At 36.3% G+C, this 17,174-nt stretch overlaps 1 protein-coding gene across 1 annotated transcript in view; it reads right to left on the bottom strand.

The window, feature by feature from the left end:
- RETREG1 (reticulophagy regulator 1) overlaps positions 1 to 17,174 on the bottom strand; it is a 68,011-nt gene that overhangs the window by 36,262 nt on the left and 14,575 nt on the right. Inside the window, exons 2-3 of the mRNA XM_086740353.1 lie at positions 16,708 to 16,814; positions 14,942 to 14,972 (exon numbers count right to left, since the gene is read on the bottom strand). Of these exons, the coding sequence (XP_086596479.1) occupies positions 14,942 to 14,972; positions 16,708 to 16,814 (138 nt within the window). The remainder of the gene's footprint in view (positions 1 to 14,941; positions 14,973 to 16,707; positions 16,815 to 17,174) is intronic.

Genomic DNA, 17,174 nt, shown 5'->3' with positions numbered 1-17,174 from the left:
TCAGGGACTTTCAAAGCCAGAGGTGGCAATTTTTTATTTAATAGCCTTCAATGAATTTTCTTCACAGACCTGTCCTGTAATTTATATATTTAATTCACATACAGTTCTAATGTTCACAACAATCCTGTGTCAAGGATTTCTAAAGCTTAATTCCATCTTTTTATTTCCCCTCAGTCTGCTGCCTGCTATTTTGATGCCTCCTCATTCCAATAGTGTGAGAGAGACGGCATGTTCTTTATGGTATCTTAGAGATTTCTATTACATTTCCCCTTAATTATTCATTTTCTCTTTTGAAAAGTTGTATCTCATTTACTTGTTCTTCATATGGAAATAGTTCCGTGTATTTACTCTACCTTGTTGCTCTACTCTGGACTTTTTTTTCTCCTGTACCTTCTTCTGGGAGGTTGCAGATCAGAACCATACACAGTATTCTGGATGTGAATATACAACAAATTTGGCATGCGGCTGTGCTTACTTTTGCCCTGTATGTCTTTTTTACTGACACTTAATAGTTGTTGATCAATGCTGGTTTTGTGAGACCAGATTCATGAGTGGTTTCAGTCACCTTCAGACACTATTATATGTGAATTTAGGACACGTTTTTCTGCATAACTTTACAGTTACCTACACTGAACTTCATATGCTATTTTACTGGGAAATAATCCTTAAAGGATCTTCTGAAATTCTTCACGGTTGGTCTTTCTCTTCATTTTCTGGAATAATCTGGTACCATCTTCACTTCATTGCCTTTTCAGGATCACTTATGCATACATTTATCAGAATGGTTCCAGCACACACTGCAGCAGGACTCATTCTCCAACCTTCCATTAACACGAAGGCTAGCCATTTACTTTCACCACTGTTCCCTGTATTCCATCTGTTTCTTTTTTATTCATGGGAGGATCTTATCTCATATTCCAGAGTTACTTTTTTGCTCTTAGCTAATGTCTTTTGGAAATTTGACTGGACTACACCAATCTCTACTCAGCATTCTGTCACAGTTTTCTTGTCTGAAATTTTTAAGAGATTTTTAAAGAATGGTAGTATTTTAGTTTTAAAGCATTTAAAAATATTTCTACAACTTTCATATTGGATATTTTTATATTCACTGTGAAATTCTCCTAAGCATTACCTCACACTACGAACTGAGCTACTGTAATGTCAATGGCCACAGCTACGTCTGTGATCTATTAATTGTACTACCAATCCAAATACTCAGTAAAAAAAAAGGCTGAACTTTTGAAACAGTATCATTCTTCTTGTATCAAATCTAAGCTAGGAAAAGGAAGTGTGTGTCATATGATGCTGTGACCATAACTTTCAGGAGGACTTGAGAGAACTTTCATATTCTTGTGCTACAGTAAATATTTATCTCTGAAAAGTTTTATTAAACTAGTCTCCTGAATATGTCTGATCACCTGCATCCAAGGAGTGGGGAAACTTGCAGAGCATGAAGAACATAATGAGTATATGCTACCCTCTATTTTCCTCAGTGTAAAAACAAAACACATGTAGTTTTACACAGCTGATTTCCAGTGTTATTTAGACTCTAAAACATGTTGGAATATTAACAAAAAAAAAAATTAAGGCATGAAATATATTTCCACAGGTAAGCATGCAACATCTCTTCTGTCAGTAAGAAAAAAGAGAAGAAAAAAGGAGACTCAGGGAAGGACTATCATAATGTTTGTTTCAAAACAGCTGAGCTGTTTTACTCAACTGTATGTCGAAAGACCTAAGAGAATATGTTATTCTGCTGATATGCTCACATGCTTCAACAACACTGGGTGCCAGGACATTCCTTACTAAATTAGTGACTAATCAGATGTTGTGCTGGGAAACACACCCTCACGTGTTACAACAACCCAGGCGTCTGCAACATTAAAAAAAAAGGAGACTACGACTATAGGTTCTTATGCCCCCTGTAAATAATTTCCATCATGCGTTTTGTAATCTAACGCTTGTATTTGGCAAACCAGATGCAATTAAAGGTCAAAACTTGACTACTATATAAACTCTACTTACTCTGATCTTTCTCCTGACTATCACTGTGCTAAACATTCCAAGCAATGACATCCTCTTCCTTCCACAGCAATAACTGGTATATATTTATAAACACTTTGTTTCATTACTCATAAATGCTTCTTGCTTTTTTTTAATCCAGTTCTCAAATTAACTGAAATTGTCTGTTTCTTTTTCCTTCTTATTACCCTCAAATTTCCAATATGCTTTATAAATTCTTTAGAATTTGAAAACTTGACAAGAATTAACTCAATAGGTTGTCTGACCCACACATACTTTCTCCTTGTGAAAAACAGCATTTTAAAAAAGCTGAAAATGTAATTTCTAAGTTCTTGCTGCATATAGGGTGCATTTTGCATACGGAAAACTGTGTAGCACTATAGAATTTTCAAGCTTTGTTCTTTTTGAGATATAAGACAGTACAAAATATTATTTAAATAATTCAGTTTCTCCAAGCACATGTAATAATACAGAAAGCAATCTTCCTAAGCAGAGAAAACAGACAGCAATTCAGTGGCCTGAAAGCTGGTCTCACGATGCTAAAAGCAAAGCTTAGGGACAACTGGCCCCAGAAGCACTTCTGTACATCACGTACATATATTCTCGTAAGAAGACTGATGCTGATTCATGTGGCAAAAAAAAAAATCAGTGACTGGCAACAACTGTGACAAGTGATCACCAAAATGGGGAGACCAGTGCCTCTGACAAATACACTTGTGGCAGGTTTGGGTATTTGATTCGGTAACTTTCTTTCCTGAGGAACAAACCCAAATTTTCTACTAAAAGTAATAAAATAACAAAAGCAGCATCTTTTCCTACACAAAATAGATAATATAGATCAATATTAAAAGGGGTAAAAGCTATTTGTACTTGTAGCAGAAAAACATTTTTTTCATGTTTTTGTATTTGGCATACGCCATACCATTTGCTCTTCACGCAGTCTGTAGTGATAATATGAAAATACAGAGTATTGTTAAGCTTGCCATCTGTCTTTATGGAGCTTTCTATCAAATACGATTTGACTTGTGTTTAAGAAAAGCAATTCCAAAGTGAAACAGTCAATTTTTTTCCTTAATCCTAAAAGCAGCCTCTCTATTTAAAGTAACACTGGGGGCTCCCTGAATGCTATAGTTTATAAATACCCTTTAAGATGACAAGTCAAATGACTTCAGGATTGTAAGCTATCTCTCACAGTTGTTCAACTGTTAAAATGGAAAGCGGTAAGAATAGAATAAAAATACCCGTGGTGAAAATGTTACATGTGCAATGGAATAAACATAGGAAATAGAACACATGAGCATTTTAACATTAATCTTCCCACTTAAATTTACGCTCTTCCCTTTAAAAAGGTCAGTTTTGTGAACTTCTGTCCTGATAAGCAATTTGAGGTCTGTCATTCTGTTCAAAGCTCCACATGGATCAGAAATGCAGTCTTCCTCTTCTCATGATCTGTCTGGTACTTGTTGTAACACTATTCCACTGGTTTAGGCATTAATAGTAATATGATGTAACCCATCTAATTATATAATAAAGAACATTTAAAAATATATACAAAAGGTGAAAAATATGAATTCACATTTGCAAGCAGAACAAATTTATGAGACAGGCAAACATGCCCAACGGCTCGGTGGCAATCAGAAATCAGGCAAAGAGGAATCACTGTTCCTGGACTAGGCAGCAATTAAATTTATTGTATGGTATAACCTTACAAAAAGTTACAAAAAGGATGTTTTGACTGTATGTCAGTTTCCCGTTCTTTTTAACAGGACTTGGCACCTTCCTACTCTCAGAAGCACTATTGTTTGTTAACCAATTCAAAGATACAACAATATGCAGCTAAGGTCTACCTGTCTAGACATTTTACTAGACAGTTTACTAGACATCTGCCTAAGATCTCTGAAATCTTTTAAGTAGAAGACAGCCTTGCTAACTCTGAGATTTTCCATAAAAAAAAAAAAAAAAGAAAGATATTCTTTAGAAAGAATTGACTTTTTCCCGTTTGCACTGTCAGCAATGCCTTGGAATACAGTACCTCAACTTGAAAATAAGGAATTAAAGATTGCACTCGAACCAGTAATCTAGTTTTGGTTCTGGTGTACCAATATGTAGCTACTTCTGCACAGTCACAACTACAAATTGAGAAACATTTGACATGGATTCCTACCATAAGTTAGAAAATCCCAGAATACCAGATACTTGTTCAAAAGTCTTTATGGATTAGGGATAAATATTCAGGATGAGGGCTGACAGAGGCAGGGAGTGACCAGCTCTTCTGTTCAGAATGATGCGACTGCACTCAAGTCTTCTCCTTTCCCTGCCTGAGCCGGGGAGCTTTTGCTACCCTTCAGGAAGCAGTTAATAACTTTAGTTTAAGTTCAACATGTGAGCTGAAGTATGCTTGCCTAACAATGAACATTACTTTTTGGCTGACATTTTATAAAAGAATGTCCAAACCTTTCAGATCCTTCAACTGGAAGGATCTTTATCTAGGATGTGGGGTCTTTGCCACTTTCCCCCATATACACTTTATTCCAAGTTTCACTTTCTTATTGAAGAAATACCTGTCAATCATATCCTTGGACAGGTTTTCTTATAATGCTATTTAGGCTGGCAGCCAAAATAAGAGTATACCTTTCTACACCCTGCCTCTGAAGCATACTATTTATAATAAATATTTTGTAAATATAAACAAGTCAAAAAAGAAACAAAGCAAGGGCTCTATACTGAAAATGCTGTAATAATCAGAACTGACAGCAATATATAACGTGTGCCTGCCAGTATCTGACAATTTCCAAGCAGCTTGGAAAAAGAAATAGGGAAAGAATAACAGATGCTATGGTTAGCAAACAGAATGGATTATTTCTGAGAAGGATGATCTTCTCAGAAACGGTCAGAGAACAACATTTTCTTAGATTCATGAGCTACCCAAATATCGTCTCTTTTCTTTTAATGCATTTGATAGTCTCTATGGAGGTCTTGCATCACACAAGCAAGGATCAATTAATTGCTTCAAGAATGGTCCCTGTGACAGACAGAAAAAGTGATCTGAGATGGATGCTACCTGCACAATTTCTCTGCAGTTTTACAGAAATCGCTTTTCTGTGGAGATGTTCACAGGCTTAAGAAATCAACCCACGAAGATGGGAGAGATGAATACTTAAGAGAAGCTTGTAGCTTTTATTATATGTCCAAAATGTGGCCCACAATTCAACACAGAAGAGAGTATGTTTTGTTTTCCCTGTCATTAGACCTCTAAAGCTTAATCTCTGCTGCTGAAAAATAATGGTGCCAATATTGCTATACCAGTTAGAAACATGAAAATACTAAAAAGTGAAGGACACCTCCAAATTCCCTTGTTGAAAGCTAGGAAAACGTGGCAAACAGCAGGCAATTGCCCTGTACAAATCAGCAAATTCAAATGCAGCACCTGCCATACGTACTCTTGTCTAAGACAGAAGAGTAGATTTAAGCACTTGTTATTGAGGTAGTGCAAAGTTGAGAAAGGGACAAGTGGCATGGGAGAGCTCCAGAGTAACACTAACCATTTTGGTCATTTTCTCTTTCTGAGTCTTTGGTGTGTTTCTCCACTCACCTCCTTGACGGAAATTTCTGTATTCACTTTATCACTTTTCTTTCAACTCCCATCAGCTTCCAGAAGTTGTTTTGTTTTCTTAGTGCTGGAAACATGTTGAACTAAAAAACCCCAAACACCTGCAATTCTAAGTATCTTGTACTTAATGTTTAGTTAATATTGTGATCAAAAGAAACATTTTATCATTACAATAAATACAGCAATAAAAAAAGATGTGAGACAGCCTAGATGATGGTAGGCAGCAGCGGGGAGGCTGCATTTTTTTTCCCAGTGATAATATGGGTATTACGTGACATGCCAGTGAGCATGACACAGAGCTATCACAACAGATCCGCTCAGAATTAGCAGTCCTTAGGTTGTTCACAATGTACCACTCCACCTGGCTGCGCTGACAGACATCTTTAACAGAACTGCATTTTTGACACAGTGGATCCAAAACTCTTATGAATAATTAAACAGCGACTGCAGCTCCATACGTCAAAAAATTAAACACAGAGTAGAGCTGGTGTTGGATACCTGGAGTACCAGGGGCACTTAGTGAACAATCCAAACCGAATGGAATTGTTATGTTCGTAAGCAGCAGGCCTCAAGGACATCACTGAAGCCGCTTGTGAGAAAGTACTGAAGCTGCCTGTAAGAAAGTACTGCAGCCACCTGTGAGAAAATAATGAGGCCGCCTGTGAGAAAGTAAGGAAGCTTCCTGTGAGAAAGTAAACGAAGCAACCTTCAGAAGAAGGAAAACAGCTGGCATACGTGACTGGGGGGCTGAACATGAAGCAGGGTGCAGGTGGAGAGAGCCGTGCGCGTGAACAAAGAGACTTAACGAATCATATTTTAGCTAGGAGCGCGTGCATGATATAGTTAGCCAATTAGTAGAGAGCTTGCGCATGATACGGAATTAGAAGGGCTATATTAACCGGGATGTATCAACAATAAATTGGCATTTGCTTGATCATATTGGTCGTCAGCAGTGTCCGTGACTTCTGCGTCAGCAAGCTGGCTTACTATATGTTGAAAATTACTGAAGAAAAACTGCCTTAGGTTTAAACAAAAAGTGATGAACAAAGGTTTTATTTCCATCCTCCCATCATTATGGAGCTGGCATTTTTCAACTGAGTGTAACAATTCATTTTTACCAATGAGTAACAAAGGAAATTAATTACTGAGTCACTTTTGCACAGGATGCAGCATACCCTGCAGTTTGCAAAGACTGCATTTATGTCAGGTATTTATTTCACACATTTAATCATGGATGCAGTCACTTCACTTGAATAAATATATTTCAAATCTAGTTTATTTGAGCATAGTAAAAATACATGTCTCACTGTGCTGGTGCTCAGATGACCTGTTTTCCAACAAGGACGTACACTGGCAAAATGCTAGGTGTAAGGATTTTTGGAAACCTCCACATGAAATCTCCTGAAGTTGCTCCATGAAATTATTTATTCTGACTTATTCAAGGAATAATATTTGTTTATCCCCAAGAAGATACAAACAGAATGCTAGAAGAAAAAAGCTTTCAAACAACATGCTTAGAAATGATTACTCAAATCTCCTGTCTGTGGGAGATTAGCGAGACCAAAAAACAACTGTCAAATTAGATGATATAAGGTGTTCGTCTGTGCCTTGAAATTTTAATTAAAGATTTGTATAAAAACATTTTTGTAATCAGAAGAACAGAAGGAAAAAAATTCCCAGAGGTAAACAAGGGCAATCTCCTGAGTGACTCCCTCATAATTCAGTGCTGCAAAACCAATATATACCGTAACATGTTAATCTTTCAGAGCACTCTAAACAGAATTAAAAGTTTAAAATAGTCCTTGTATTTTTGACTACAACTAGCCAATAGGTTAGAAAATATTATCAGAGGAAGAGACAGAATTGTGGAACAAATGAAAAGAGTAATACTTATGTAAAGTAAGTAAAACTTATGGTTTATGAAGTTAAAACTAGAAAAAAAATTGGCCTATTGAAGCAACTTCAGATCAACTGCTCTCACTTGGATACTTGGAGAGATACTGACCAAGTTAGTAACAGAGCTGAGAAGCTGTTAGAGCAGTCAACAAGGATTATTCAGTATCCAAACAAGTGAAAAATAAGATATATGTCTTTAAAAAGTACACAGCCTGTCCTAAAGAAAAGATGGAAGTATACATCTCCACTGTTGCAATGCTTTTAAAAATTTTCTATGACACTTAGAAGCATTAAAAATATGGCTTATATGCAATCCTTGTAAGATAACTTCACGTTCAACTGAAAAGGCATACCAAAGGTATTAGAAGTGTCTTGTTATATGACATTGATATGTCCTTAGCATTTACATTCAGTATCTGCACTAATCCTTCAGATGAATGAGTGGCAATACCCTGGGAGGAGTGTCAGACACTGTAGAGGACAGAATCAGGGTTCAAAGAGGGGATCAAACCAGAAAATGGCATGAAGCAATCAACCAGCCAAACTCAGCAAGGAAATACTGTATTTGACAAGTCAAACGCGTGAACGCAAATGGGAAACTACTTACTAAACAAGCAATGGTGTAGTGAAAAAGGAGAATGATCCCAACAGAATATAAGCTACTTGAGTTATTTGCAATAGTCTTAGAAAAAATGAATCCATGCCTGAGAGGCATTTACAAGACATTTATGGTACACAGCACAACTCAGCTCTTTTACTTGATACTGATAATGCCTTGGTTTGAGCATCATGCTAGGAGCCAGACAGATACTGAAACAAGAATGATAAAAGTTTCTGAAAACATAACTCACAAGTCAGCAAATATTAAATTGGGGTGATGGAACATAGTCCTGTTAAAAAAAAGGTTAAAGAAGCCCCAGTAAAATTCCACTGGTCCTTTCTTTCTGTCTTTACTTCCTCAGAAGTTACTCTTTTCTTACAGCCATGACAATGTTTAACTTTTATTTTTAACTGATAAGGACAGAAGGAAATAAGGCCTACAGAAGGACGTATGCAATGTTTGGTAGCAGTAAAGAGGCTGGACAATGCCAACGTTTTCTCCTCTCATCTCTTCCATGAACCTTGCATAGATGGTGCATGGGAAGATGAGTTGAGCTCCTCGACAAAAGGAAGAGAGGAAAATGTCTTGCGATGGCTAAGGCAGAATCATGTTATAGCCAAATTACTAGAGAACCACAGGAAGTGGGCCTGCGGCCTGACTTTAAAAGCTTACAAACCACTCTCTAAGCAAGAAGAAATTGCTTATAAGTAATGCACGTTATTTCTGGCAAATATAAGAAAAAAAAAAAAAACAAGCCAAACAAACCAATCACTTCTACCACTGAGATACATAACACCTACAATGGCTGTGCCATCTCCTTTGTTTCCCACCCCCCAAACAAAACCAACCAACAACCAAGGATAGGTGTGTAGGAAAATGTATTAAATGGCCTTCAGACTTTTAATGTGACTGTTTTGTCAGAGCTATAGCCTTTCTATTGAAGTATTACTATTTTTTGGTCCTGTAAGAAAACAATTTATCATTTACCAGAATGCTGATCTTATCACATACAACCTGAGAAGTGAGCTAACACTAGCCAGAGTGCAGGAATAACGTCATGCAAAATAAAAAAAAAATAATACAAGTGTCAAGAAGTTTTTGCAATGTAGACAATTCCTTCTGTTATCTGCAGGAGGTTTGAGCATTTATATATAACGTGCCTTTGCAATTTGAAAAAAACCCACCATGCATATTGCTAGTTATCTGAGTTGTGACAATACATTACTTAAAGGATAATTACAATTTGATATTTGAACAGTACAGTGGCTACTGAATAAATAAACACAGGTTTAAACTGCAAATAAAACTCAATTTTGGTTTGCCAAGACTACAGTTCCACAAGTCTGCATCCACTTTCTGCACGACTGCAACCACTTCTTATATTAAGAACATTTGGGAGAATCATAATTTTAAGCAGAATTATTTGTGGTACATTGTCCTGCTTTTATTCAGCCATGCATATATTCCAGCACAAACTCATATGAATATATCAGCAGAAATGAACAGAACAACAAACATTACAAAATACCAGGAGTGGGTCCTTGAATACACTAGATGTCTTCAGATTATACTGAAACAACTGAAGAAGAAAATATTTGCACTCTGAAGCCTATTTTTATCTCTTTATTTATTAGACTATATTCTGCCCTCTGTCTTCCTGTAGGTCCACAGGAAGTTTTTTTTCTCCAGTCTATTACCAGATTTCATGCAGTCATGTACAGCCATGTGAAGAATGGATCTCATCTGGATGACCAAAATAAAACCAAGGGACTGCGTAAAAGAAACTGACAGAGATAGTTCCATGTTTTGGTACTGACTGGCCCACATGGCTGGCCTTGACTTACATTAGCTTTGCTCCTACCGACAGCATCAAGGAAATGGATTAACAAGCATAAAACAGAAACACTTCCGTTATAACCTTGATTCTGTTTAGATTTCCTAATGGAAAAAGACCTCTTATTTCCTAATCCGCCCATCTTTGCAACACTCCGAAGGACAGAATTTTTTTTTTTGAGATACGATTAAGTAGCATATCCTCAAGGTCTCCGGAGTGATCTGAACACACAATCATACTGTGCCGGAAATTCATTTCAGAGAAATTGCTTGTATACACAAAGAGACAGAGGCAAATCTAGTCCCCATGCTTGTTTGTTGAGCCCTGCTGTAGGGAATGATATTCCAGCATGTTGCTGCAAGAGTCAGCTTTTATTGTAACCACGAGCACCAGCTAATGGCTCCTTAAGACAGACAAGTCTTCTGACCAACAGAGAATAATAACACCAGGGTTGCAAACGCTCTTATTAATCTCACCACCCTAGGCTTACTGTACATATTCAAGGGAAACAAAAAGTCACCATTAAGGTACAATGTACCTGACCAGGCTACAGACACTTCATTTAGGACAAGATGAACCATGCTATGTTTCTCACAAAGTATTTAAACTCTTTCTCCATTGATCAAGAAATAAGACTAGACAGACTACACCAGAAATCTTTAGGCAAATGATTTGCAGATTGTCTTAAGCCAACCCAGAAGGCAAAGAATATGCAAATCAGAGATATGTAAAGCCTCAGACATAATAAATGAAGCATGTAATTAGGTGAAAGGCAAAATTGTATCATTTATCTTTAGTGATAACCTGAAGTTTTTTCCATTGCTGTCAGTGTCATATCAGGAAGAATTTTGCACAAGTGCATTATTAGATTAAAAAGATTTTTTTTCTTCTTCTTGGAAAAACACCAATGACCATACACTGTGTGAAGTCTGTCAACCTCTGAATGGTGCTAGTACAGAATATTGTTCTTCAGAGTGCACTGACCCTTGGTAATGCATACAAATGTCTATGAACTGGGCTGATTAAGTGTGGAATTTGTGTAGGTCAAAAGATGAGTTCAGGTCTTGGAAAACTACAACCTGAATTTGAAGCTGATCTGTCACCACAGGGATTTAGCACCTACTGGCCCAATAACAGATGCAGTTCCTTACCAAGCTGTAACTCTCTTTCCCCTGGAAGCAAGCAGCAACTTTGACATCTCTGGGGGTCCACAAGTATCATCACAGTAAACTCTTGTAAGAGGAATCTCTGAAGGAACTGGAGGAACAGAGTGGCGAGAAACAGGAATGTCCTGGGCTTGGACAATAACCTCTGTGTGTCTCTTTGCAACCTTCTGTCAGTGAAGGTTATTATCTTAGAAATATCCCAGTTGGCTAACTACTGAGCTTCAAAAGAGTTTCAACATTAGCTCATGGTTTTCAGCATCAAGTCCTAAATTGTTTCAGTAAAGACAGCTGCCAATTAAAAGCTGCTGTGTCTTTTTTTCTTGTAATGTTCCTGTTTCTTCTTACAGAAGTCTAAGTCTTGATCAGTCTCATCGTATGGACAGCACTGAAGTAGACATGGTGGTGAGGGTGCTGTGCTTTCTTATTTTTCCTTCCTCTTGGGACCAAAAGAGAGCATTCAAGTCTACCTGGGAGGAAAGTGCTCCTCTGGGAAGAAAAAGTCTTCCTTTCAAACTACAGGGCCAGGAGAACCCTTTCAGGACTTATTTTCATGGCCTAAAGAATTATAATCAAGACCTTCAATGTATAATAATGTAGTAAGTACCACATATCTACTACAGTCTGTGTGGCTTTATGTGACTAGTAATGCAGTAGGGAGCTTAACATCATCTTTGGTCAGGAAAGTCTCTTTCTAGAAGTCAGTAGCTTTCACTTGTTTAAGAATATGATAAAGCATAGAGTGATCTGAAAACTAGCTACACAGAGTGCCAGTTTTCACAGTATTAACTCCTTTCTTTCTGGCTTACTTTCTTCAGTCCTTCCTCAGGTGGCCGTTTTAAAGGACTGTTACTTAGACTCTTCTTAGGTTGCAACTGATTTTTTTTAGGCTTGCTAGAAAAGGTTAATTTTGAACAAATATTAATTTGACCTCCTTAAGTTTGACCGCTCAAGAAACAAAGGTATGCCATAATTCCTGTACATATTCCAATACACCTGCTAGCACTGCCTAGAGAACCATCAGGTTTCAAAGAAATCTTGCTAGGATGGGAAGAAATAAAACAGCTTTCTAAAGTAAAAGAAAGTAATTTAACAAATGACCTTCTCTAGTGCTCCTTTAATTTTTTATCCATTTTTTTAAAAAGGCAAGATCTCGGTAGAGAAGTTACTCAGAAACAGAAGCAGATTCAGAAACAGAATGTGGTGCAAGAACGTGCTTCATTGAGAAAGATGCAAGATGAGACCTCATCTTGCTTCAGTTTTAAAATTTTTAACTTAAAATAGTACTGAATGATTCCATTAGAAATAAAAGCACAGGTCTTCTTATATAGACACATTTTACATGGGAGACAACTAGCATTCTCCATTTGGGTTTCAGCAATGAAAAAGAAGTTAGGCTATGCTTGCTTTACCTAGTCAGTTGTGCTCAACAAAGATCAAGGAAGACCAAAAGCAAGTGCAAAAAATTAACAGTATCTTTACTGATGGATTATGATCTCCGATGCTTGGAGTGTATGTGCAGCAGCAGGAATAAAAAATGCATGCAAATGTTAAAAAAAAAATGCAAGTTTCAGAACAGTGATAATCAGTCATTCACCCTCCAAATACCACAGGCTTTAATTGCAAAAATAATAGTGCAAAGCATATAATTTCACTATTAAAATCATCATAAAGCTGTGCCACCATTTATGAAACATCATAGTGTGATAGCAACTGACTGATATTAACTTCCAAAACTAGAATTGCATAACACAAAGGTAAGGCAGGAAACCAGTCTGTTCAGATAATTTTAAACTTTCTATATTTATTTTGATAAATAGCGTGTGGCAACTTTGTCAGGCACTAGAATTGGTAATTTATGTAGTTAAACTATTAAAATAGCTCTTGGCACAGTTCTGGCACGTGCCAACTTTCCCAAAAACCCAAGGTAACTTCAAAGTTGGCACAGACCAGGTATCCTCTCCAGCCTGCACAGGGCCATTCTGCGCGGACCGTAAGGCAGTTAAATGCTACTGACACAGTTGTTTTGTGCTTATGGGCCTTGATGCCAGAGAATGGTCACGAATACATTTGATTTATTAGAATATGCATTGCCTCATACAAAGTACCACACATCTACTAATTTTTTCCTCTGTATGTTAAGTGTGGTTTTTTTGTAAACAGTGTGGGGATGCATTTGACAGAGGTTGCTTACATAAGTTAAGATTAAAACAGTTTTTCATATCCAATCTTGAGTAAAATGAAAAGCAACCATGCTCCCAGCCTCAACATCTTACAGCAGTTCTTCCAATTTTAACCCAATCAACAAGCACATTTATATGTTAGTATTCAGAAAAAAAAGAAAATAAAAAACTCAAACACCCACCCACAGTGCAAACAAAGGCAAAGTCTTCACATGAACTTATAAAAGTTCTAAATGAACGCTAGAGTGCAACAGTTGAAATTTCATTTATGTTAAATAACGTCTTTTAAAGCTGCCTTAATGCCAGAGGACTGTGACGTGCCTAAAGTAACATCTATTTTTAGAGAAGGTATGCAAGAGCCAGAGAATTGCAAACCAGTGAAGACTCATCTCTGTTCTGTGCAAACTGTCAGGAAATCTAAAAAAGGACACATATGCTTGTCCTACGGCATGCTGTAAAGGACATCACATCGCAAACCTTCTGTGCTTTGAAAGAGTCAAGCAGCTTCTAGATGAACGCTGACATCCGTAAAAAACTCACGTGGACTTCTGAGAAGGCTTTCAACAACGTCTCCTATCAAATGCTCATGGGATATGAGATGAACTAGTCTGGTAAAGGTGGAGACCAACTGCAAGGAACTGCAGAACTTTAACCAATATCAAGTAATTTACTTGCCATAAGGCAGATGAAATGTGAAAAGATTCACAGTTGTCGGGCGGTGAGAAATTGTGCATCGTTTGTTTTGTATATTCTATTATTATAATTATTAATATATATATAATTATTGTTATTATCTCTTCCTTTGCTGTCCTAGTAAATTGTCTTTATCTCAATGCACAAATTTTCCTTTCTTTCAGATTCTCCTCCCCATTCCACCAGGGGGTGGAGGAGATGAGTGAGCGGCTGTGTTGCCAGCTGGTGTTAAACCATGACTCAGATACACAACAATTCTTGGTGGTCTGTTTAGAAGAATATTGCCTAAAATATACAAACTTGTATTCTGAAAATGGATTGCCTGTAAACCACTTACAGACATTGTTTATATTGCAAACAAATTAAATCACTTGTATACTCTACACTAACAACATGATACAAACATTTGACTGTGGACTGAGTCAGCCCAATGGCAAGTCAATATTTGATTAATTTATATTCCTATGGTTATCAACTAATATTTATTTGAAATTATAATGTTCAATTACTTGTGTTGGCTCCTACAGAGACAAAGGGAAACCCCAGCAAGCTTGCTTACTTCTAGACAGCACTGGTATAACGATGTTTTAAAAGAAAGTTACCTGCTTAATCAACACAGTATTTTTCCCTAATAATCAACTTCAGAGAAAACATCAGTTCCCAGAAAACACAAAATGTGATAATCCCACTGTAAGAGAAAGCATTTCTAAAAGTATTTTGATGTTACTGTATGCTTCAACTCAAATCAGAAAAAATACATTTTCTACAAAGTTAGAAAAATTAAAACTGAAGAACAAGCAGTAATAAACTTAGAAAAGATGATAAGACTTAAATAATTCAGTTCTATTTTAATTAGAAGGAAAATATATTATTTTTTAAATTCCAAACCACAAAAAATATAATACTAAATAACCGATATATTAAAAATAATATACCTACTTGGCAGTGATGGTCCTCCAAAGCTGTGCACCTGCAATTGTGGGAATGTAAGATGAAACACAATGCAGTAAAACAGAAACAGTATTATTATTTTCTTCTTTATTCATAAGGAATGTCCAAATTTGGGACAAAATTACTAAGGAAGTCTCTGTAATAGTCAAAACAGGAAGGGTATATTAACTTTGAGTAACAGTTCTTGAATTGTTTTCTGTAAGCTTAACATACCAGTTAAAAATATAAATGGAAAAAAATCAGTATCTTATATTGCTACATTTTCACGTGGAAGATAACCAACATAACTTATGCTTTACATCTACAAACTGACGACTACTTTCTACATTCCCTATGAATCCGTAATAGTCTTGCCATCTAGTGGCTGGCTGGCTGAAAGTGTGAAGTAGCTACACAGAACTGTTATACCGGGAAGAATTTTCTTCTGCTTTTTGGAGTAGCACTTAACTGATTTCAAGTCACTACTACAAGGTTTCCACGGTATTACTTCAAGAACCTGATTGTTGTTGAACTCTGTGTACAATGCCATCAAAGGCAATAGTAAAATTTTAAAAAGTTAACTCTATGATGAATGGTTAAATAATCACATAGAAACAGGAGTGAAATCCAAATGAAGATGGTATTCACACTCTCTTAGTTTGGTCAATATTGGTACATCTTGGGTTTGGTCAACACAAAAATATTGTAATTACAACGAATCACTACCTTCCAACTAGTAAATCACTACCTTCCAACTAGTGAGGTATAAACTTTAGTGGTGATTTAGACAACAAAGAGCCTAAAAATCAAATTCTGCCAAGCTTTCTAAGTTGGCTTCTAAGCTTGCAATGCTCAAGCAAGAAACAGAATGGTAATGAAGACTCTGGAGAAGGCAATGACAATAAACCACGCTTCAAAAAGTTGTGAATAACTGTCATAATTTAGCAGGGAACAAAAGGCTTTGGCAGTCAGCAATGATGTGGTACTACATCAGGAAGGAATACCATGCTTCTCTGACACCTACTTCCTGCTTTTGCAGTATGTGCAGGTGATTTTCAAACACTTTGTATGGAGATTCAACATCAAACAAAAGGCAAAATAAGATACTTAAAAAAAAAAAAATCTTCTGACAATGAAAATTACAGACTGATGACTAGCATTTTGCCAAAGAATTTTCAAGATGGTAATGAAGTACAGGACAGGAATTTAAAAAAAAAAAAAAGCCAAAAAAAACCAGCCCAGCCAATAAACTAAAAATCCCTTTCAAACTTGGCTGTATTCACATAAGAATTCATACACACTGGAAACTAAACACTACGTAAAGTAGAAAAAAAAATACCGCTCAATTCTTATTTCAACTGTACTAAGATAGGTCCTTTCTCAATCTGTTTAAAGAGTTGACCAATTTATATTGGATCTCCCAGACCTTCCAACAATGATGTGATTAAAGTAATGTCAGAAGAAGAAGAAATGTTTAGGAAAACTTTGTGTTTTAGAAAATAATTAATTTTCAGACCTAGCAGTTAAGAAACAAGAATGATTGTTCACTGATACCAGTTATACTCATGCTAAAACAAATCTCCTAATGCCTTTTCTATAAAATACAGCAAAGCTTCACTTAAAATGGAAATAGATCATCATAGATATATAATTTCACTCCGAAACTAGCTAAAAAGTTTAAAATAATGATAACATTGAAGTGCATTTAGTAATGAACTAACATGCTCTGAACTGCAGCTGTTTAAGCAAGAAACTCTATCAGTATACTGTCTTACCTTTTATCCTTGAGAATACCAAATCCTTTATTATCTGAAGAACCAGCACTCCAAGTATTATGAGAGAAGTCAGATGATACACTCTCCAAGAGGTCAGTGCAACAAACCTAGAACATCAAGAAGAAATAAACACTGAATACTTTTAAACTTATTGAAGTATATGTAAAGTGATAGCTGCTATCAAGCAGCTGAAAATAAAGAAAAAATTAATAGACTGATATTATGTTAACTGAATTTAGTTTCTCACGACAACCCTTTCCCAGGAAGCAAACACTGAGACCTCCAAGCATGACAGTCTACTTTACAGATGCAATTGCTAAACATATATTGAGTTTGCAGTAGATTTTTGTCCACACTTTTATGTAAGCATAGAGAAAGTACAGAAAACAAAATATTTTCATTATTTCATTGGACACATTACTTGTAAAATTAATTACGGTTTTATCAACATAAACTGTCTTAGCACA

Source organism: Chlamydotis macqueenii, chromosome 2 (assembly GCF_036417535.1).
Source record: "Chlamydotis macqueenii isolate bChlMac1 chromosome 2, bChlMac1.mat, whole genome shotgun sequence".
NCBI classification, from domain to species: domain Eukaryota; kingdom Metazoa; phylum Chordata; class Aves; order Otidiformes; family Otididae; genus Chlamydotis; species Chlamydotis macqueenii.
Note: the sequence above shows the minus strand (reverse complement) of the source record. Positions and strands in the feature narration are given on the sequence as shown.